The 23193-nt window shown below is 40.7% G+C and overlaps 1 protein-coding gene across 4 annotated transcripts in view; it reads left to right on the plus strand.

Moving 5' to 3' along the window:
* The window catches only part of LOC122564867 (ras-specific guanine nucleotide-releasing factor RalGPS1-like), a 706864-nt gene that overhangs the window by 163880 nt on the left and 519791 nt on the right, over positions 1-23193 (plus strand). For all 4 annotated transcript variants that reach the window (XM_043720237.1, XM_043720241.1, XM_043720239.1 and 1 more), the window contains 2 exons: positions 15497-15604; positions 18021-18071. In XM_043720237.1, the coding sequence (XP_043576172.1) occupies positions 15497-15604; positions 18021-18071 (159 nt within the window). The remainder of the gene's footprint in view (positions 1-15496; positions 15605-18020; positions 18072-23193) is intronic.

Genomic DNA, 23193 nt, shown 5'->3' on the forward strand with positions numbered 1-23193 from the left:
AGGTACAGTTAGTAAGTTTGCAGATGACACCAAAATTGGAGGTGTAGTGGACAGCAAAGAGAGTAACCTTAGATTACAACAGGATCATGACCAGATGGGCCAATGGGCCAAGAAGTGGCAGGTGGAGTTTAATTCAGATAAATGCGAGGTGCAGCATTTTGGGGAAGCAAATCTTAGCAGGACTTATACACTTAATGGTAAGGTCCTAGGGAGTGTTGCTGAACAAAAAGACCTTGGAGTGCTGGTTCATAGCTCCTTGAAAGTGGAGTCACAGGTAGAGAGGACAGTGAAGAAGGTGTTTGGTATGCTTTCTTTTATTGGTCAGAGTATTGAGTACAGGCATTGGGAGTTCATGTTGCGGCTGTACAGGACAAAGGTTAGGTCACTGTTGGAATATTGCGTGCAATTCTGGTTTCCTTCCTATCGGAAAGATATTGTGAAAATTGAAAGGGTTCAGAAAAGATTTACAAGGATGTTGCCAGGGTTGGAGGATTTGAGCTATAGGGAGAGGCTGAACAGGCTGGGGCTGTTTTCCCTGGAGCGTCGGAGGATGAGGGGTGACCTTGTAGAGGTTTACAAAATTGAAGGGCATGGATAGGGTAAATAGGCAAAGTCTTTTCCTTGGGGTGGGGGTGTCCAGAACTAGAAGGCATAGGTTAGGGTGAGAGGGGGAAAGATATAAAAAAGAATTAAGGGGCAAATATTTCACACAGGGTGGTACATGTATGGAATGAGCAGCAGAGGAAGTGCTGGAGGCTGGTACAATTGCAACATTTAAAAGGCATTTGGATGGGTATATGAATAGGAATGGTTTGGAGGGATATGGGCCGGGTGCTGGCAGGTGGGACTAGATTGGGTTGGGATATCTGGTCGGCATGGATGGGTTGGACCAAAGGGTCTGTTTCCATGCTGTACATCTCTATGACTCTTTGACTCTACTCTGATTTTGATTATTATAAAAATGAGCTATCTTCTTCAGTTATAACTTTCCATGGTGCACGATGTGTGATGTAGTGTTAGAAGTGAATAAACAATCTTCCTTATTTAAATCCATGAAAGTCTTGCTACTGTCCACTTAAATTGACCTCCTACTGAAGAGGATTTGGGAATGCACATCAACCTTTTCAAACGAAGTTATGCAGGTTACCAACAAAAGGGGAGGGGCATTGTGGAATTCAGTTTCTATCACCTCCCTGCCCTCAAAAAGAATTGCATATTTTTATTAGAATGTATTCCATGTAGACTCTTGCAACCAATCAGTCTTTGGGAAACAGTAAGTCTGTCTCTCAGTAGGACCTCTGAGTTACAAGTTTGACCTGAACACACTAGTCAAGGCTAACACTTGGAAGTGCTGTTCTGTTGAAGGTGTCACCCTATTGATGTAAAATGATATCACACTTTGAAGAAGAGCTGGGAAATTAGCCCTGGTATCCTGGAAATCCCGTAATCAGGATAACAAAGATATTTTATTTGGCCATTGGAAATCCCCGGGGGATTGCTGTTTATGGGAACTTGCTTTTCTAAAATGTATTCTTTGGACATAGGTGTCACTGACTGGGCCAGCAGTTATTGCCTGTCCCTTGTTGCCTTTGAAAAGGTGGTGGTGAGCGGCCTCTTTGAACTGCTGCAGTCCATTTGCTGTAGGTTAACTCGCAATGCTGTTAGGGAAGGAATTTCGGGATATCGATCCAGCGACCGTGGAGAAGCAGCAGTATTTTTCCAAATCAGGATGGTGAGTGGCTTGGAGGGGAACTTGCAGGTGATGGTGTTCCCAGCTCTTGACCTTCTGGGTGGAAGTGGTTGTGGGCCTAGAAGGTGCTTTCTCAGGTGAATTGTGAATTTCTGCTGTGCACCTTGTAGCTGGTACATACTGCTGCCACTGAGCATTGGTGGTGGAGGGAATCTGTTTCGTCAATGTGATGCTCATCAAGGGGAGCTGGATGCTGTCAAGTTGTGAGTGTTGACAGAGCTACACTCAGCCAAGTTGGGGTGCATTCCATCAGATTTCTTTGTGTGTTGCTTTAGATGGAATACAGACTTTGGGAAGTCAGGAGATTGAGTTACTCGCTACAAGTTTCCCACCTCCGACCTGCTCCTGCAGCCAGTTCAAATGGCTAGTTCAAATTCTGGTCAATGGAAATCCCTGGGGGATGTTGATGGTGGGAGATTTGGTGATGGAAATGTGATTGAACATGCAGACTGAGCTGTGCACAGATTGATGCTGGAAACGCACAGCAGGTCAGGCAGCATCCGAGGAGCAGGAGAATCGATATTTTGGGCATAAGCCCTTCATCAGGAATGCATTCCTGAAGAAGGGCTTGTGCCCGAAATGTCAATTCTTCTGCTCCTTGAATGCTGCCTGACCTGCTGTGCTTTTCCAGCACCACACTCTCGACTCTGATCTCCAGCATCTGCAGTCCTCACTTTCGATCTGTGCACAAATTGATAGAGTCACTGCCATAATAAAGGAGCTATCTTACAGCCAGTGGAGTAATTTTGAGTGAGATGTCCTTCAATTGAGAAAGGCATTGCGTAAATACACCTTTTCCTTTTTAAAGTCTGGATTCAGAGCTATTTAATGGCAGTTCCAATCTGTTAATCCATTGAATTTGTAATGCTTTCATGAGCATTTCCCATTTGAATGCAAATGATAAGGTGCAGATGTAATTTCCATTTCAAGTGTATGTTATTGATTTGACTGCATACAATGCAATTTCCACCTGGAGGAAGTTATGTATTTTCAGAGCAAGCAATCACTCTGACCTATCTGTAAATGGTCTTGTTTCCTCCATCTTTTGGAAGTAGGTGAGGGTATCCAACTTTCATATGTACTTCAACCATTTCAAAACTTATGAAATCAACTGCATTGCTCTCCTTATTTGTTGTTAGGATTAGCAGGAGATGATGAATGCTGTTCCACAGTCGCTGCTTTCCACATTATAGATAAATATCATGGATTGAGGTTCAATTTAGAATATGCATTTTGCCTGGAGTTGAAAGCATGAGGAATGTCCAATCTTGCAGATGCTACTAAGCTACAACTGGGGGCAAATAATGGAAAGCCCAAGTTTTAAAAAAGGTTAACTGAGTGGGCAGAATGTTGACTGGTGCATTTCAAAATTGTGATAGTCTGCCGATGATAGGAAATGGCAAATCATTTCATGGATGTATCAGGCAAGTCCAATATAAACTTCAGATCCTTATTTCTGTCTTTTTTCCAACTTCTTGCCCTCAATTCCTGCTCCGAACATAGTGGGCACTAGCAATCTTAGCATTTAGATGTTTGTCTTCATTGCTCAGACTTTTTGGTACAGGAATTGGGATGTTATGTTGAGGTTGTACAGGACATTGGTGAGGCCTCTTCTGCAATTTTGGTTGTCCTGTTGTAGAAAATCATTAAATTAAAGAGAGTTCAGAAAAGATTTACCAGAACGTGGCTGGGAATAGAAGGTTTGAGTTACAAGGGGAGGCTGGGTAGGATGGGACATTTTTCCTTTGAACATAGGAAGTTGAGAATTGACTTTATCGAGGTTTGTAAAATAATGAGGGATCTAGATAGAGGTAATGGCAGGTGTCTTTTCCCTAGTGTAGGGGATTTCAAGACGAGGAGGCATATTTTAAGGTGAGAGGAGAAAGAATTAAAAAAGATATGAGGAGTAACTTTCTACACAGTGGTTTGTGGGTGGAATGAATTTCCAAAGGGAATGGTGGATGTGGGTACAGTTACAATGTTTAAAAGACATTTTAGATAAGTACATGAAGAAGAAATATTTAGAGGATATGGGTCAAGCGCAGGCAGGTGGGGCTAGTATAGTTTAGGATTACTGTCGGTTGGACCAAAGGGTCTGTTTCTGTGCTGTATGATTCTATCTGATGAACTTGATATGACCTGCCATTCAAAACAAAAGCATGATCATATTGATTCCGTACAGAATATCTGCAGGACTTTTTCCTTCGGCACAAGATCTTTTCCTTGATGCCATTTGCTTTTTGAACCTCTGATAAAACGTCCTGATGTATTAAGCCAGCAGTTAACCTGTAACTCAAGCGGTCAGTCACTGTGGCTCTAATACAATGAGAACTCCGAGGAGCAGTAACCATATTATAATAGAATTCATCTTGCTGTTAGAGCGGGAGACAGTTGAATCAAGTTTGATGGTATTACAACTGAATAAAAGTAACTACAAAGACGTGAGAGAGAAGATGGCCAGAGTTGATTGGAAGGTGAGCCTAGCAGGGAAGATAGTGGACCAACAATGGCAGGGGTTTCTGGGGTAATTCAAGAGGCAGAGCAGGAATTCATCGCAAGGAAAAATAAACATACTAAAGGGGGAATGAGGCAACCATAACAGCATAAAATCAAAAGAAAACTCATTAGATGTGGTGAAGGTTAGAGGGAGCCCTTTTTAAAAAAAAACTGTGGGGAGGAAGAAGATGACATATGTGAATAAGCTAGATAATAGTAGCAAAAATGATCGCAAAAGTTTTTTTTAGATATATAAAAGATAAGAGAGGAGCTAAAGCTGAAAATGTGTTGCTGGAAAAGCGCAGCAGGTCAGGCAGCATCCAAGGAACAGGAGAATCGACGTTTCGGGCATAAGCCCTCCTGTTCCTTGGATGCTGCCTGACCTGCTGCGCTTTTCCAGCAAAACATTTTCAGCTCTGATCTCCAGCATCTGCAGCCCTCACTTTCTCCTCCTAAGAGAGGAGCTAGTGTGGATATCAGACTGCTGGAGAATGAGGTTAGGGAAGTAGTAATGGGGGACAAAGAAATGGCAGAGGAGCAGAATATGTACTTTGCATCAGTTTTCAGAATGGAAGATACTGGACCGTTAGGTGAGTCAGGGAACAGAGATGAGTGTTGTGGCCAACACTAAGGAGAAGGTTCTGGGAAAGCTGTATGTCCTGGAGGTGGATAAATCACCTGGACTAGGTGGACTACATCCCAGAGTTCTGAAGGAATTAGCTAAGGAGATTGTAGAGGCATTGGTGGTGAGCTTTCAGGAATGAGTGGATTCAGGGAGGGTCCCAAAGGACTGGAAATTGGTTAGTGTGACACTCTTGTTTAAAAAGGAAGGGAGGCAGAGACAGGAAATTAGCCTAACCCCTGTCATTGGTAAGGTTTCAGTGTCCATTATTAAAGATCAGATTGTGGAATTCTTGGAAGTGCAAAATAAAACAAGGTGGAGTTTAGAAGGATGAGAGGAGGGATCTGATTGAAACTTAGAGAGGCCTAAGAGGCTTGCAGACACATATCATGCATGGACTGGAGATAACTACATAAAGAAGGCTATTATACATTCAGTATCTGTGGGGGAAACTTTGCTTTCATGTGCAGAACTCTTCCTTGGGTATCGATAAATTATACTTTGTGAACCATTTTCCCAGGAGAAGGCATTTTTAATATAATCAAAGAAAACTTTCAGAAATGCTGAATTTGTAGTCATTAGAAAACATGGAGGTGAAATGAAATCATTTTCTGATTGCACATCAGCAGCAGTGTCCTTTCCTTTACATTTCACACCACCTCTCCGTCTCTCACACACTTTCGTCACTGTTTCCTACTTAAGTGCTCTTGCTCTCTTGCATTTGCTGAGGAGAGTGAGATCTGCAGTGCTACAGTGACAGCTGCTTTTTAATTAATTCAAATTGAATGTCACTGTGTTTTTGATGAATATATAATGCTGCAAATGAGAGCATTTAAAACTGATGATGTGTGTTTTTGTTTCGAAGAATATATTAACAAAGAAGACTTGACATTTATTATAGACAGGAGTAGAAATTATTGGTAATATTTGAAGGTCATGTTATATTCTTCTGACTTTTATAAAAGCTGCGTTAGCCAATTTCTTTTAAAATAGCAAATTGAATAAACATTATGCCAATATATTGGGGATTCAGCCACTGTTACTGTCAACAGCAATTTCTACACTCGAGTGTCAATACTCATAAAATATACAGCATTTTTACCAATGCCAGATGGAAGTTAGCAGTAATGGAATTCATCAGTGAATTTAATGGATTATTTGCATAAAGTTTGAACCACCTGGTGGCAACAACAGTGGCAACCTGTACTCTCGCAGGGGAACAGTAAATACTACATGTCTTAATATCCTCACCCCACTCCTAAACATGTTAAACTCTGCCCAGTTTGCAACACACCATTCTAGTTACTGCATCTTATCATGTAGGACAATTTGATGCTGTTCAGAGAATGGTGGTAGATTAGTGCTGACACAAGATTTTAAATGATGCTCTTATGGACCAGACCACACCCCCTCAAGATACTTTAAGACCATAGTCTAGACCATAACTTTTTCTTATTTTGAAGGTAGATGGGAAGTGCAATGTTCCAGATGTGATGTGACTGGTCAAATTACTCTATGATAAGCAAAACACAATTTATTTAAACATAATAGTTAATACGCAAACAAAATAAAGAGATGTTTAGAACAACTTAACTATTGGAAAACTTAACCAAATAATAGATACAGTACCTTTACTAATTAACTGTTCCAATATAGTAACATCCCATAAGTACATCCCTTGGCAAAAAGGTAAATTCAGGCACAGAATCTCACATGCAGGTCTTTAATCCAGAAGGAAACAACATCAAGAGAAACTTCAGGGAAAGTAGCAGCTAGGAATCATTCATTGAAGCTTCCAACTCTTCTGAGACCCCAAACTATTACTGATGTTTCTGAAAGAAGCAAAACCCAGAATCTGAATCTGGAGAGCTGGTCACACCCATTCAGGCTGTTTTTTTTAAAAAAATGGCCTCCTAAGCTGTTTATTTGAGCCATCTTCAGTAACTAGTTCGGTACCTCTGCCTTTCCAATCTCTCTCCAAAAAAACTGGGACAAAATATCCTTTTTAAAGCGACAGCAAAAATGGATCTGTGAAAGGCAAAACATGAAAAACGTATTTTAAAAATGGTGTAATGATTGGAATGAGGTCATCCAGGTGGACCTCAGAATGTCAGTTCCCTGATTGGGCTGTTAACCTGGTCTAATCTAGGAAGTCCTCACTGACAGATAAACAAGACTGTCAGGAGTTCTGTTCACTCTCGGAGTTGGCCTGAGCTAGCTGGGTCAGTGTCGTGTACTATACACGTGTAAATAAAGGGTGACTTAGTGATGGGGTACCAGTCTTCAAGGAGTTATTTCAAATGGAAGTGGGAGATGAGCGAAGGTTTGGTGGGAGAGAGAAAATTTTTATTCTTTCAATGTATAACCGTACATATAATGTGACCAATTGAATGAAGTAACATTTGCTCTCTGCTTCAGTTGGGGACCTGGTTTTAATTTACTGTCAGTTTAATCTGAAATAGCTGGTATCTTAATTGTTCTGAAAATATCTCATGTCCATTGAATGAACAAGTTCAACAAATGAGAGAATACCGTTCGCCATTCTGAGTGGAGGATTGAGCTGATTTTGATTGCTGATGCCATTATTAAATGGTTCTTGGTTAGCTGTTATACAGTACTTTGCATTCCCAGAATGTGCCCCAGTTCCAATTTCAGGATAGAACTCCCTAAACACCAATGTGAACTTTAATTCCATCTATAGCTGTCTTTGTGGCATTTTCTTAACCTTTCCAATTTGCTGACAATCTGTGGTGAATTATGATCAAGTCAATATTGTAGTAATTATAGGATCCTTATGGTTGGCTGAACAAGACAAAAAATTCATTCCATGAGTGTAGGTTGTACTCAAAGCCAGGTTCCAGAGGTGAAAGTGCAGTCTGTTGAACCAATATATCATTAAGATCTCTGAGCCTTGGTATTCTTAAGCTTTTTGGCTTTATTCCAATTCCAATTTCTCTGCTGATGAAGTCCATCTGCAGAAAGAACTAGACAGCATCAGGGCTGCAGCAGATATGTGGCAAAGTAATAATTTGCACCTGATGAGTACCAGGCAATGACCATCTCCAACAAGCAAGACTCTAACCTCCATTCTTTGCCATTTATTTGCACTGTCATTGCAGAATCTGCTTTTACCAACATCTAGGGGTTGACCATTGACATGCAACTTAACTAGACTAGCTACATAGATCCTATGGCTACAACTTCAGACCAGAGGTTGGGTATGTCTCAGTGGGTGGCTCATCTTCTGATTCCCTCAAAACCTGTCCACAATCTCCAAGGCCCAAGAGTGCAACAGAATATTTTCATGTGGACAACTGATAAAATTTAAGAAACTCAACGTCATCTCGGACAAGGCAGCCTGGTTGATTGGTGCCTCATCCACCACCTTAAACATTCACTTTCTTCAACACTGACGTACAATGGCAGCTGTGTACCATCTCCAAGGTAACTGCAAACAGCCAACGGGGTTCCGCTGACAGCACCTCACAAACCCATTACCTTCAACACCTAGAAGAATAGTGGCTGCAGGAGCATGGCAATTCTTTTTAAGTTCATGTCTAAATTGCATACCATCCCAGCTTGGTAATATATTGCCACTCCCTCTCTGTAGTTAGACCAAAGTGTTGAAAGTCTCTGTCAAGCAGCATTATATTTAACTTCTATTGATTTGAGGGCAATTAAGAATGGAGAATAAATACTGGCCATGGCAGCAATTCCCATATCACATGAATGAATCAATTTTTCTTTAAAAAAGCTCTAATTTCCAAATTGCTATTTGTAAAGCTTTTTGGTGATAATAGAAATCAGTTTCTGACTCTAGGCTGAGATTTGTTCTGATTTCTGGATTAGTCCTAGAGAAAATTGATGGCCTAGAAGGAGGCCATTTCAGCCTATCTGGCCTGTGCTAGGTGAAAATCTAATCTGATCGCACTGGCAGGCTAGCTTAATGCAAGAGTGAGGATGAGGAAAGAGAACAGGTTTGTATGGAACTGTTCTATTCTTCTCAGTAAATTTGGAGTTGGAATCTGAAGGTATTATGGTTTATGTGAAGAATGACAGTGGGAGATGTGGAATAAGACGTTGGTGCCTTCAAACAATGGAATAAACACCCACCACTGTATACACTCCTTAACCTGGTTATCAGTGACCAATAGCTCAGTAAAAGTCTATAGAGAGTGACTGCATGTGGAATGGGAATTATAGTCAGAGTCTGAAATCCTCAAAGACCCTTCTGTCTTTTAGCTTCATGACACCATTGAGCCAATCCTCCTAGATTAGTCCATAGACTGTACTCCATTTCAACAATAATAATCTGCTTCTTCAAGTTCCTTCCTCTTGGATGCAGTGTTGCACCAGTCACTTATGCTATAAGCACCTACACTTCTGTGGTTAGGTTTCATTGTTTATTATAGGATAGTACTTGATAAGACCCTAAGCTTGTCTGAGGGAACTAGCCACAACTCCCACTTTGCCTGGAGAGGGCCCTAGATGTGTCACATTTCTTGCTGGTGTTTCCATACAGAGCCACAAGCCTCTTGTTAGGATCATCTACCTCTTTCATCATTCTGGATGCCCTTGGAGAAGGGATGCTCCCCATTTACATCAGATGCAGTCGATGATGCCCTCATGTAATTTGGCTTATCAGTTGTGATGAGGTACCAGGGTTTGCCCGCTGGTGTGCGTTACCAACTACACACACACACACACACACACACACACACACACACACACACACACACACACCCCGTTTGCCTTGCTCAGAGTCCCAGCCAGCTGACTGTGAAGTACTCACCCTGCTTCTCTCACCCTCCATAAATCCCACCTTTATAATCTAATTGATGAAAGTGAAATGGCAGTAAATGCTGGCCCTATTCAATGAATGATTTGTTAAAAGATGAGTTTTAATTTCCAACTTGGAATTTAATAAGACCGTTTTTAACTGAGATAAGGTCCTCTTATGTTGGTTACTGATGAGTGAAACTTGGGTTTGTTTCTGGTGTAATTAAAGAGAGAGGAGTAGTAGGATTTATTTTTGCAGAGAATAGTTGTCCTCAGTAAGTTCTGAAGTAGAATATTTTGTCAGTACCATTATAAATTTGACAAGACAATTTCCAAAATACATTCCCTGTAATAAAACCATAAGAAATAGGAACAGGGAAAGGCTGTTCAGCCTCTCAAGCCTGCTCCACCATTCAACCGGATTATGGATTATGCAGAAGAGGAGTCGTCATTTAGCCACACCTGATGTGGAACAAATTGTACTTTCTCACTCTATGTTCAAGACAGTGTAATGCTAGCATGAAATCAATGAAGCTTTATCACTTTTGAAAAATGTTGCAAGCCATTGTGCTCAAAAAGAATTGCACTGAATTAGTGATTTGTGATTAAAGAAAATGAAAATTATAAATACAAGATTTGTCTTGGCATTATTTAACGTTAAAGATTGACAGAATATTGTTAGTCATAACTTGATAACACAATTTGTCAGAATCTTAGTAATGGGTTAAGACAGTTTATTCTCATTATTTCCCACAGTTTCCAACCTATTTGGCCATCTGTATATTACTTTTAACAGCCAATTGGTGAAAGAAAATAGCAGAGTCAGTCTTTACTCAAAATAGATTTCACCAAGTGAAGCATTGCAAGTATATATATATCTCCTGATCCCAGTGTCAATAAATGTCACTTTAAATTTCTAAAGTGACTGGTGGTTAGCTCAGTTGGCTGGATGGCTGGTTTGTGTTTGAGTGTGATGCCAACAACATGGGTTAAATTCCCAAGCCAGCAGGGGTCAGCATCTGAATTCAGCCCCTCACCTGCAGCATCACTCCCTGACCCTCACTCCCCTCTACCTTCTTGAACCGATGTAGTCTGTGTGGTGAATGTAGAGCCACAGGGCTCCTCAGTAGAGACTCCCAGCATTTGGAACAATACTTGGGGGAATAAAAAACACCTTTATAAATGAGCAAACTAAAAAGTCCACACGGTTCAACAGCCACTTTTAACTTTTAACTTTCATTTCAGCATTGATGTTTAGTTAGGAGTCAGCATGCTTCAGGTGAGGGGCTGGGTTCAGTAGGTGAAGTCTTCATGCTGATCCCTGCGAGTTTGGGATTTGAACCCACGCTGTGGGCATCTCTCTGAGATTGCAGTCCATGGTCCTCTGAGACAATGGAGCCTTTCACTATCATTCACATTTGTCCTGTTTCATGAGCAATACTAAATAAAAGTAAATTATCTTTGTTAGTTTGTTGCTGAAACATTGGATTTGTGAGGCACCAGTTTGGTGAAGATTAGGTTTTGGTTGCAACATTCGAGCTTGAAATGAAGATCCAGCAAGCTACAATCTGGTTAATACTTTTATCTATCAGGCTGGTACCTTGTCATCCAGCTGTTGCTGTTTCGTATAGTGAAAGGAATGTTTTTACAAATATATCTCTGTCACTAAGACTAAATGTTTTAAGTTATAATTCTGCTCGGCACTAAACATTGAGGCATATCAACCTCAATGTTATGTCATCTGTTAACCCTTTACTGTGTCACTTTTTCCCCGTTGGTTACTTTATCTTGGTTGCTCAGTAACTCCTTCATCAAAATGCACATAGTCACTCCAGTCCAGATTAAAAAGGTCACTGAGTTTTCTAAGTATTTTGATCAGTGAGCTGTTCCAAAAAGAGCACAGAAATCTGGGTTTGTAAATGATACTCCTGAGATGGGAGATAAAAAATGATACTTAATAACTTTCAGACTGATACAAACCTAGGAAATGTCTGCATATGTTTGTTAGGTTTATGTCCTGTCTCGATGTCTGTTACAGTCTGGCTAGGGGATAAAGTCCTGAGATTTTATTGTCCCACATAATTTCTTCCTTACTTTTTCTAAACAAGAAGCCTATTTCCTCCTGCATCAGATGTTGTTTGTAATAACACTTTTGAAGGTGTTTTACTATTTTGAAAGTAATTTTTAGCTTCAAAGTTATTGTTACAGATCAGGTATTTGTGTGAAGTATTGGTAACACTAACCATGATACTATTTGGTTGTATGTGGCAGTTTGCATGAGTGTACAAACTTTTGGCTGCCTTAATAAGGTCAATTGAACTTTTGTCAATGTACTTTAATGTACAGCATGAAGCAGGTTTGATTGGAGAGGAGATTACTGAGGTGTCTTCAGAAGCTTGGCTGTCTGGCAGAAAGCTGAGAGTGGGGATAAAAGGGTCCTTCTCAGGACGGCAGCTGGTGACAAGTGGTGTTCCACAAGGCTCTGTGTTGGGACCACAACTTTTGACTTTAGACATTTAACGATCTAGATGAAGGAACTGAGGGCATTCTGGCTAAGTTTGCAGACAATACAAAGATAGATAGATAGAGGAACAGATAGCATTGAGGACGCAGGAAGGCTGCAGAAAGATTTGGACAGGTTAGGAGAGTAGGCAAAGAAGTGGCAGATGGAGTACACTGTGGGGAAGTGTGAGGTCATGCACTTTGGTCGGAAAAATAGAGACATGGACTATTTTTTCAATGGAGAGAAAATTCAGAAGTTTGATGTTGAAAGAGACTTGGGAGTTCTAGTCCAGGATTCTTTCGAGGTAAACTTGCAGATTGAGTCCGTAGTTAGGAAGGCTAATGAATGATGGCATTTATTTTGAGGACTTGAATATAAAAGCAGGGATGTACTTCGGAGGTTTTATAAGGCTCTGGTCAGACCACATTTGGAGGATTGTGCGCAGTTTTGGGTCCCATATCTCAGGAAGGATGTACTGGCCCTGGAGTGTGCTCAGGGGAGACTCAGGAGAATAGTCCCAGGAATGTTAAGCTCAACGTATGAGGAATGTTTCAGGACTCTGGGTCAATACTTGATGGAATTTAGAAGGATGAGGGGGGGGTCTAATACAGAATACTGAATGGGCTGGACAGAGTGGACATCAGAAAGATGTTTCTATTGTTAGGAGAGACCGGGACCTGAGGGCACAGCCTTAGAGTAAAGGGAAGACCTTTTAGAATGGAGATAAGGAGAAACTTCTTTAGCCAGAGAGTGGTGAATCTGTGGCATTCATTGCCACAGAAGGCTGTGGAGGCCAGGTCATTGAGTATATTTAAGACTGAGATAGACAGGTTCTTGATTGTCAAGGGGATCAAGAGTTACAGGAAGAAAGCGGCAGAATGGGGATGAGAAACTTATCAGCCACCATTAAATGGCAGAAGGGACTCAATGGGCTGAATGGCCTAATTGCTGCTCCTGTCTTATGGTCTTATGTTTATGTGCACATGTCTCATTGCTGGACTTAAAGATATTAAAACTTTGGAAAAAGTGTAATTTTTAAAACAACAAAAAAAATGCATTTACCAATTCTGAAAAACTGCCAACAAATTCAGTTATTTCTTTGGCACAAACACATTAAGGGATGTGGATATTGTTGGTCTTTTAAAGTGCAGTGCTGCCTTAATTTCCATGGGAGTGCATCTAAAGGGCCACAGCTTAAGCAAGGAGTTGGCCATGCTGAGGGAACTGACCTCTGGGAATCTGCTGTAAATCTTATATATAACCCTGCTGTGTAATCTGCCTTAAGTAAGATGGCCGATGAATGAGCAGGTGGAGCTTGCATTAGCCCTACTTTCTAGCTCCTGAGTCTTATGGTGCAGCATGAGGAGAGGTAGACTTAGTTAATCTCCATGTTCTGGTCAACTGACAGGGCTCAATTAGATGTCTATTTCCATATTGCTACATTGAACTCTAAAGTGGAAGTTTTAAAACCTTTTTTGTATTGTGCTGGATTCAGCCTCTGAGAGTTTCCTGAGTGAGGGTCAGAATCCTGGGACTCTCCTCGGTTGGCAACTCTCTGATCAACGTTTTAGCGACTCAGACAGGTACTCTGAGATACAGTCCTCTCTGTGGGACATGGTGGGCACATTTGCAATTCAAAAATGTGTGAGACTTGCTGATCCAGTGAGCATTTGTAGGTTCAGTGACAGAGACTTCTATCACACAGCAATTACATTATGCTTCAAGCCATTCCCTATCCTCTCTCACCTCTTTTGTGAATTCCAAGGGCCTAAGAATTGACTTCAGTTTTAATGAAGTATGCATTTTGAATTGTTGAGTAATAAAACGTGTCAATTCTCTCAGTGACAGACCATGAAAGGAGAAAAGGAAAGGACCAGTAATGTGGGGAACTCCCTGCACTCTGATCTCTGACCAAAATAATAAGAAAAGTTTTTTTTTGTTTCCTGTTCAATTCTGAATGGTGCTTTACATTGCATTCTGTCTATTAGGGTTCTGATTGGCTTCTGGTTGAACCACACAGAATTGCCTCTGCATTAATTTGAAAAAGACCCTTTCAGTTGCTCAGTTCATTGTTGTTTGCTTCCCTATGGAATGTTTACTGTGGTGGAGCGTTCCATTTGCTGTGTGTATTCAAACTGGCATAACACTGTTGCAATTCAAAGTGAGCTGATGTTGCTGTGTCGTGTTAACATAGAATATTACAGCGCAGTACAGGCCCTTCGGCCCTCGATGGTTCCACAGGTCAGCAATCTGATGCCCATCTAACCCATAACCTGTTCTTATTACTCCAGAAATTCTTCTCCTCTAGGTATACAATGAGGTGCCACAAATCTGGTCTAAGGCTTAACGTTTTGACAGGTCTGCCCTTAGGATATTCCCATCTTTCTGCTTATGGGCCAACACCTTAACATGGGGCTGAAACTCCGCAGATCCCATCCTTGAGCTGAAATATTTGTTGGTGTAGTTTCAATACTTATTGCCATTGTCTTCATTAGAAGGGTGCATGTGGCGTTAGCATTGATCATCACCTGTATCAGGTGTCCTCTAGCAGGACTTGATACACAGTTGGTAGACACAGACCTACTTGGTATATTTACGTATTTGGAAGCAGAATTAGTGCCCAACGTTTGTGCCATCTTTACCTTGGCAACCATCATTAACATTCTGGGACCCAGTGCTCCTCCTGATGTAAAATCGAAATGGGGAAACTCAGTTAGTTACGCTCATAAAAGGAGCGTCAAGCAGATGAGGCTTGGGACTTTCTCCAACTCTCATTCAGTGCTAAAATTATGAAGTTTTGAGCTTGAGTATCTTTGCCATTCCCCGCTTCATCTCACACTCTCATAGTTCTCCCAAGTGCTCTCTCTCCAGATTACTATCTAATTCTGTTGTGAAGGTGCCTCCTGTACCTCTCAGCAAACGAATCCAGGTCCTAACTGGGTTAAGATAGTTCTTATTTAGTGTAAATTTTGTGTAATGTTGCCCATGGTCTGTTGTTATGTAGAGATTTGTTTTGTACATAAGTTATTGCAGAGCCTTCCAGAAGCTTCTCTCACAAAGCCAACGAGCCAGCGGTAACATCATTACAGGCTGCTTTGTTTGTAGGAGTTTCTTCAAAATCATGTTGAAGGTTTATGACAATAGGAAGTGAATGCTGTTTTTTAAACAATATATCATTCAGCCTCTAAGGATAATTTGCATGAAGTTTAAAACAACTTCCATTTCTGTGGCTTGGGATCCTTTCAGAAACATTATCCGTGGATGAGAGAATCTTACAAGAAGTTATATTTGCTAATGCTAATTCATAGGAGTTGTACTTAATGTTTTCTTGTTTATTTTTCCTCAGGGCAGTAGTAGTTCAGACTCTCTCGATGGACCCTATGCAGACTATGCTATGAAAAGCTATGATGCAGTTGTGTTTGACGTACTTAAAGTAACACCTGAGGAGTTTGCGGTAAGTGGACACTTCTTCTATGGGGTGGTTACGACATGTGCCCTGTCCCATTTCAGGTCTGGGCTTCTGAAAACTCTGAGCCATGATATAATCTGTTTGCAATTTGGACTTTGAGTATTTTGTTTATTGTCAAGTAGGTCTTTGTTTCTGTTTCTCTTACTTTTGACCAAATGGAAAATCAGTCAGAAAATTGGAGTTTGAAGTGTTCATTTAACAAAAAGGAACTCTTCAATTTAAATAGCATTGCAAAACTACTCCAATGCTTCACATGAAGAATTGATTTTGGGCTGTCGTAACTGTCATTAATGTCAATACTAGCATGGGCTTGAGATATTAGCATGGTCTACAGTAGCTCCTATTTAGTTAAAAATCATACAACACCAGGCTATAGTCCAACAGGTTTATTTGGAAGCACTAGCTTTCAGAGCACTCCTCTTTCATCAGATGGTTGTGGAGAATAAGATTGTAAGACACAGAATTTATAGCAAAAGTTTACAGTGTGATATAACTGAAATTATGTATTGAAAAAGACCTGGATTGTTGTTAAGTCTCTCATCTTTTAGAGTGACCATGTTGGTTTCAGTTCTTTTTTATGTGAATCACAAAACATTTTTTAAAAGTTACATTCTCAAGTGAACTTTAACAATTGATGTCATGTCGGCCCAGATAATGTATTGAAGGTGTTAACTCCCTGTGAGGCTGTCTGTGCCACAATGGTCAGAGTGATTCTAATCTTAAAAAATGGATTTGCAGAATCTTACATGGATTCATGCAGTTTTGAGCAAAGTAAAATGTAATTTTGCAAGTACAAATTCACCCCACAAAGTTATATGTGCATGTGTGAGTGTGGAGGGGTATAAGTCTGTGAGAGGGTTTGTGTGTGTTTGTGTGTATATATGTGTGTGTGTGTGTGTATATGTATGTGCGTATATGTGTGTGTGTGTGTGTTTGTTTGTTTAGTATTTTGGGGTCACCTGTAGTGTGATATGAACCCAAGGTTCCAGTTGAGGCCATCCCCATGGGTACCGAACCTGGCTAACAGCCTCTGCTCGGCTACTTTTCATTGTTGTCTGTCCTGAAGTCTGCCTTGGAGGATGGTCACCCGAAGATCCAAGGTTGAATGTCCCGGACCGCTGAAGTGTTCTCCGACTGGGAGGGAACACTCCTGTCTGGTGATTGTTGTGCGGTGCCCATTCATCCGTTGCCGTAGCCTCTGCTTGGTCTCACCAACGTACCATGCCTTAGGGCATTGTCCTATTTAGTGGACAGTTCCAATCCTAGATTCTTAAATTCTTCCCACATTTTCTGTCACGACAACTGTTTAGATGATTCACCCTTTTCCGACATCATTCCCAATCCCTCTGGCATTCCACATTCCTGCTTCACCCATTCTCTCATCTACAGCTGTTGCACTTTGGTTATCCACTATAGATGCCATTTGTAGGTCTGCTATTGTCCTCTACCTCTCAAAAGCTGCCGTTCCCATTTATTCTCTTATTGCCTTCCGGGTTCCTTTCTCTTTCGTTTTAAGCCTTGTTTATATTTTTTTCTTTGAGTCACATTTCCAGGCATTTTAACAGCCCTGGTATTACTACTGAAGTATTTGCTGATGTCTAACCTGTCCCGTTTTGCCCTTGAAGGCCTACAAAATCCTCTTTCCCTTCACTGCGAACTGCATTTCTTTCAAATGAGTTTATTTGTCCTTGCTCACCACTCACTAACAGTAGAAAAACCCAAAAGACACTAGTTTGTAGCATCATAAAAATGGTCAGTCTAGCCCATTGGGGCAAAAGTAATGCTGGCAGGATTGGCAATGTGTTATTTAAAACTGTTGGAATCTCACCTTTCAAATGGAGTTTCTAGTTTCAGATGTGTTACAGGGCATTCCTATAGCATAATATTTATAAATCTTATACTGCAATACTTTTATTAATCATGAATAATCCTAAATCTGCGGAACTGAAAGAGTTGCTTTTCTGGATGTGCTCTTCTGGAGCAGCGTAGAGTAACAAATTGCAGATCCCATCCCAACAATTATCCTCTGGAAATTTGGGAACACATGTTGGAAAATTTCTACTTATACCTTTCATGGCGCAGTCTTGGTTCTATGAATTTGCAAATTGATTTAAAGCCTTTAATCATTCTATTGTAACCATTCTGATAATGCTTTGATAGGTATAAGCTAATACTAAAATTGCTTTGTTAATATCTATAAAGAAAATTAAATAAGGAGACACTCTTTTCTCAAATCATCAACTGGTCCCAAATATTTTCAAAAATAAAGAGTTTTGGGTTGATTTGTACAAATGAGTCTGAAATCATATAAAGTTTGACATTTCCACAAGATCTTGCGCACCTCTGGCAAGAATAATGTCAGGATTTAAAATAAGTGACTGATTTATCTTGTGTGTTGCAGAGTCAAATCACTTTAATGGACGTCCCGGTTTTCAAAGCGATACAACCAGAGGTAAGGCACAAGATTATACATTGTACATTTCAGAGAAAAGGCAGAACAGAGGGTTAAAGCATGATGGCAAACACAGGGATAATAGGGAAATGGGTCAAGGTGTGAATGAAGATATGGGCAGCAGAATTTTGGGTGACCTCAAATTTGTGGAGGGTGGAATGTGGGAAACTAGCCAACCGTGCATTGGCATAGTTAATATGGGGAGGGCAAAAACTGAATGGTATTGCTGCTACACCATTAATCCAGAAACTCCGCTAATGTTCTGGGAACCTAGGTTCATGTCCCACCATGACAGATGGTAGAATTTGAATTCCATAAAGAATCTGGAATTAAGGGTCTAATGATGACCATGAAATCACAACCAATTATCAGCAAAACCCATCTCGTTCACCAATGTCTGTTTGGGAAGGAAATCTGTCATCCTTACCTGGTCCGGTCTACATGTGTGACTCCAGACCTGCAGCTATGTGATTCAATCTCAGATGTACTCTGAGAAATTAGAGAGGAGCAATAAATGTTGACCTAGCCAGAGACACCAGCATTCCATGGGTGAATTTAAAAAAAAAAGGCCATGACCTAACAAAGGAGTGATTGACAATTTCAGCTTGCCCTTTGGGCTAAGGTTACTTCAGCCTCCCTGGGCTTGGTATTTTAAAAAAAGTTTTTAGTTCACAACCTCGCACTAAGTTAACTCCTAATATAGTCATGCTCAAAGCCAAGAGTTACTGTTTTGTTATTCTAATCCTGAATAATTAAATAACAACAAAAATCTCTTTGTCCTTCTAGTCTTTCTTTTACCCTCAATTTCTCCTCACAACCATATCTTTTTACAATTTTCTTCCTAACTGTTGCGAAATATTACACTGCATCCTTACTGTTGTACAAGTTTTTGAATTTGTGCATTGCCCATTGTGGGGACTGGAGATGCTCACACTGGTGAGCAGATAATGACAACTACGCTTCAGTGAAGTAAATGGGAAACAATACACTTGGAAGTACGAGTACAGAATAAGGTACATCTCCAGTGGGAAATGAAATGGAACAGTAATGGACCTGTTGTGGTACAAAGTACAGGTCATTAAAGGCGGTGAAGTAGATAAAGGGAAGGCAATAAAGACATTTTATTTCTATGGGGCTTTTTATGGCCTTGGAACATCTCAAAACATTTACGACTTTAGATATGCAATCAGTATTGGAATGTAGGATGAGATGCAGCAAAAAGAGAAATAGAATTTGTTCTTGAGTTTAAATGCACTCAATATAGTAGAATAGATGGATTATTAAATATCTACTAAACTTTTTAGTTAGACCAGAATCCAAATGTTTTGTGAGCTTTGGGCTCCCCATTGTTCTAACAATAGAAAAGTGGAAACTATGTGGCATGTATTCTCAGCACGTTATCAGAATGAGGGTTACAGTTATGTAAAGAAAATGTTAGTGCTCTTTTAAAACTTAGATTATAAAGGCTTATATTTCTGTGTTGGAGAAAGTGACAAGGAGGGTCACATTTGAAATGGTAACAAATAGAATTAAAGGGAAGTCATTAGAAAAACTACTGTTTATGCACAGGATGCTTCAAGAGCACATTTCCTTGGCACAAACTATTGTGAAGCAAAGTTTATAAATTCTTTTAATATGTTGATAGCAAGTGTTGGATGCAGGTACACTTACAATGTTTAAAAGACATTTGGATAAGTAAATGAATAGGAAAGGTTTGGAGGGATATGAGCCCAAACGCAGGCAGGTGGGGCTAGTTTAGTTTGAGAACATGGTCGGCATGGATTAGTTGGACCTAAGTGTCTGTTTCATGTTACATGACTCTATGACCTAGAATGTGGTCAGTGGTGACAGTGATTTATGGTCAAGATGGAGCCAGGTAACTGAGGTTTTGCTTTAAAGCGTGGAAAAGGCCATGGTGGGTAACCACTGCACACACTTTGGGGAAGATGGCAATGTCGTTGTGATTTTCATTGAAGCAGTAATCCAGAGGTCTGGACTAATGCTGTGGAGACAAGGGTTCAAAATCCCACCATGGTGACCGGTGGAAATCTAAACGTAATTAATACTGAAAACTAACCATCAGTAATGGAACTATCGACAATTTTTGTAAAAAACGCATCTGACTCCTGGAAGCCATCAGTGCCCCCACCCTGGACCTGCTTGTACCCTTCCAAACACCTGGGGAGAGGAAATTAAATTCCACCCGAGATGTGAGGTACAAGAAATTGTGCAAAGCCATTACATCTGAGAGTTTATCAGATGTTAATTACCCTGAATATAATCTATTTTTATTCCCCTAAGAATTGGGGTGTGTGGGGTTAACCTACTGTTGAGCAATGGTTTCTATGGATTTAGTTCTGGCAAACAGTGTACAAAAGAGTTGTCAGTGCTCTAAGTGCACAGCTCATAGCCTGAAATGAAGTTGTGGTGCTACCTTCTAATTAATCCAGAACTTGAAAGTTAATTTCTTGCAGCTGTGTACCAGTATTTCTCCAGATTACTGTGGATCATTAAACTGGTTGCAGTATTCCCGAAAAAAAGACAACTTGCTGATTTGGTTTTTCTTCCAATGATAATTCAAATCTTCAAGGCGGCTATTCTCCCACAGACAGCTGATTGCAAACTTCCAGACCGATTATCTTGTGGGTGGGGCAGAAGGGGATGCAAATTGTGTTTTATTTTGATCTGTTCATAAATCCCCTTTTAATTTTGATGTTGATGGGTTCAGAACTTGGCATGACTGAAAATAACTTTATGAAGTGCAGCTACAGTAGGTTTCTGAGCTGCTCGCCTCTACCTCCCAGTGAAGAGTTTGGGCTCCTAATTATAATCGAGCCATGAACGCCATCATTACTGTGGAACAACAATAATTATAGTGAAGATATAACTTGAACACATAACCAATAATTTTTATAGTAAGTAAAGTTGGAAGAACATTGAAGGAAATCATGCTGACATTTAAATAGAAACCTGATAATTCCCAAATCTCAATGTACGCAAACAGTAAAGGCAGCAAGACGACAACAGCACAACTTCAAATGGATTTAATTGGTTGTAAAGTAGTTTGGGACATCATGGGGTCATGACAGACACCAATAAAAATTAAGTTGGTTCCACCTTGTCTTATTTAATTAGTTAGCTGCCCAGCTGGTTTAAAAACATTCCATTTTAACAAGCTGCAATTAGGCTGACAACAAATCTTAATGTTAGGAGCAGAATTCATCATTACGTTCATCGGGTCATAGACAGATTGGGACATAGATTCAGCTCTTCAAATCTGCTGTCATGTTCATTTAGATGTTGACCAATCTATGATTCAAATCTGTTTCTACCTTCGCTCCAGTTCCCCTACCTAATAAAAATCTCTCGATCATTGTCTTGCCAATTTCAGTAAATCTGACATCCACAGTCATTTGGGGTTGAGTTCTATAATCCTTTACATCGGGGAAAATGCCTATTGTTTGTCCTAATACCAGTCTGCAAAGAATTTGCCCCTTTGGTTGGTTCAGGCTGCTTAGCGACAAATGATGTTCATCCACACCAGTGCCATCTCCAACAAGAGAGAATCGAATCACCATGTCTTCAAATTCAATGGTATTACCATTGCTGAAATCCCCACTATTAATGTCCTGGGATTTAATCTTCACCAGAAACTGACCTGAACCAGTTGTATAAGCACTATGGCTACAAGAACAGGTCAGAGACTGGGAACTCTGTGACAAATAAAGTACCTCCTGATTTCTCAAAACTTGTCCATCATTGTCAAAGAGTCTGATAGATTATTCCTTGCCTGGAATGGTGCAGCTCCAGTCAGGAAGCTCAATGCAATCCAGAACCAAAAGGTTTTCTGATTGGCATCTTTCTAACACCCCTAATATTTGCTCCCCCCATGACCAACACACCATCTCAGCAATGTCCCCTGCCTTTAAGATGCACTACAACAACTAACCAAAGCTCCTTAGCATTTCCAAAACTCTGATTTCTACTGCCTAGAAGGACAAGGGCAGCAGATGCATGGTCCCACAACCAGCTGCCAGTTCCTCTCCCAGCCCCACACAATCCTAACTATGCCACTGTCCTTCACTGTCACTGAGTCAAAATCTTTGAACTTTTTGAATTGCTTTCCAAGCAGCACTGTAGGAGTACTACCCCCTACAACTTGTAGCAGTTTCAGATGAAACCTCACTAACGCTCTTTGAGGGCAATTGGGAATGAGCAATAAACGCTATCCAAGTCTGTGATAATCAAATCCTATGAATGAATGAAGAGGAAATCAACTCTCTGTCGTTACCCTTACAAATTTGTTCATCATGTTAAGACTTGGATCTTGATATATAACCTCATAATCTGACTCTTCAAGATTCGGTATACTTCCATGAATTTGTGCTGTATACTGATAAATCCTTCATGTTTTGTACAGGTCGTTCTGTTAGAATGCATAGAGTCATAGAGATATACAGCATGGAAACAGACCCTTCGATCCAACCTGTCCATGCTGACCAGATATCCCAATGCAATCTAGTCCCACCTGTCCGCACCGGGCCCATATCCCTCCAAACCCTTCCTATTCATATACCCATCCAAATGTCTCTTAAAGGTTGTAATTGTACCACCCTCCACCACTTCCTCTGGCAGCTCATTTCATACACGTACCATCCTCTGTGTGAAAAAGTTGCCCGTAGGTCTCTTTTATATCTTTCCCCTCTCACCCTAAGCCTATGCCCTCTTGTTCTGGACACCCCGACCCCAGGGAAAAGACTTTGCCTATTTACCCTATCCATGCCCCTCATAATTTTGTAAACCTCTATAAGGTGGGACAATGGGCTGAGAAGTGGCAGATGGAGTTTAATTCAGATAAATGAGGGATGCAGCATTTTGGGATAGCAAATCTTAGCAGGACTTATACACTTAATGGTAAGGTCCGAGGGAGTGTTACTGAACAAAGACCTTGGAGTGCAGGTTCATAGCTCCTTGAAAGTGCCGCCCACCGTGTGGGCGGCACGGTGGCACAGTGGTTAGCACTGCTGCCTCACAGCACCAGAGACCCAGGTTCAATTCCCGCCTCAGGCGACTGACTGTGTGGAGTTTGCACGTTCTCCCCGTGTCTGCGTGGGTTTCCTCC

This window comes from Chiloscyllium plagiosum, chromosome 30 (assembly GCF_004010195.1).
Source record: "Chiloscyllium plagiosum isolate BGI_BamShark_2017 chromosome 30, ASM401019v2, whole genome shotgun sequence".
In the NCBI taxonomy this organism is placed as follows: domain Eukaryota; kingdom Metazoa; phylum Chordata; class Chondrichthyes; order Orectolobiformes; family Hemiscylliidae; genus Chiloscyllium; species Chiloscyllium plagiosum.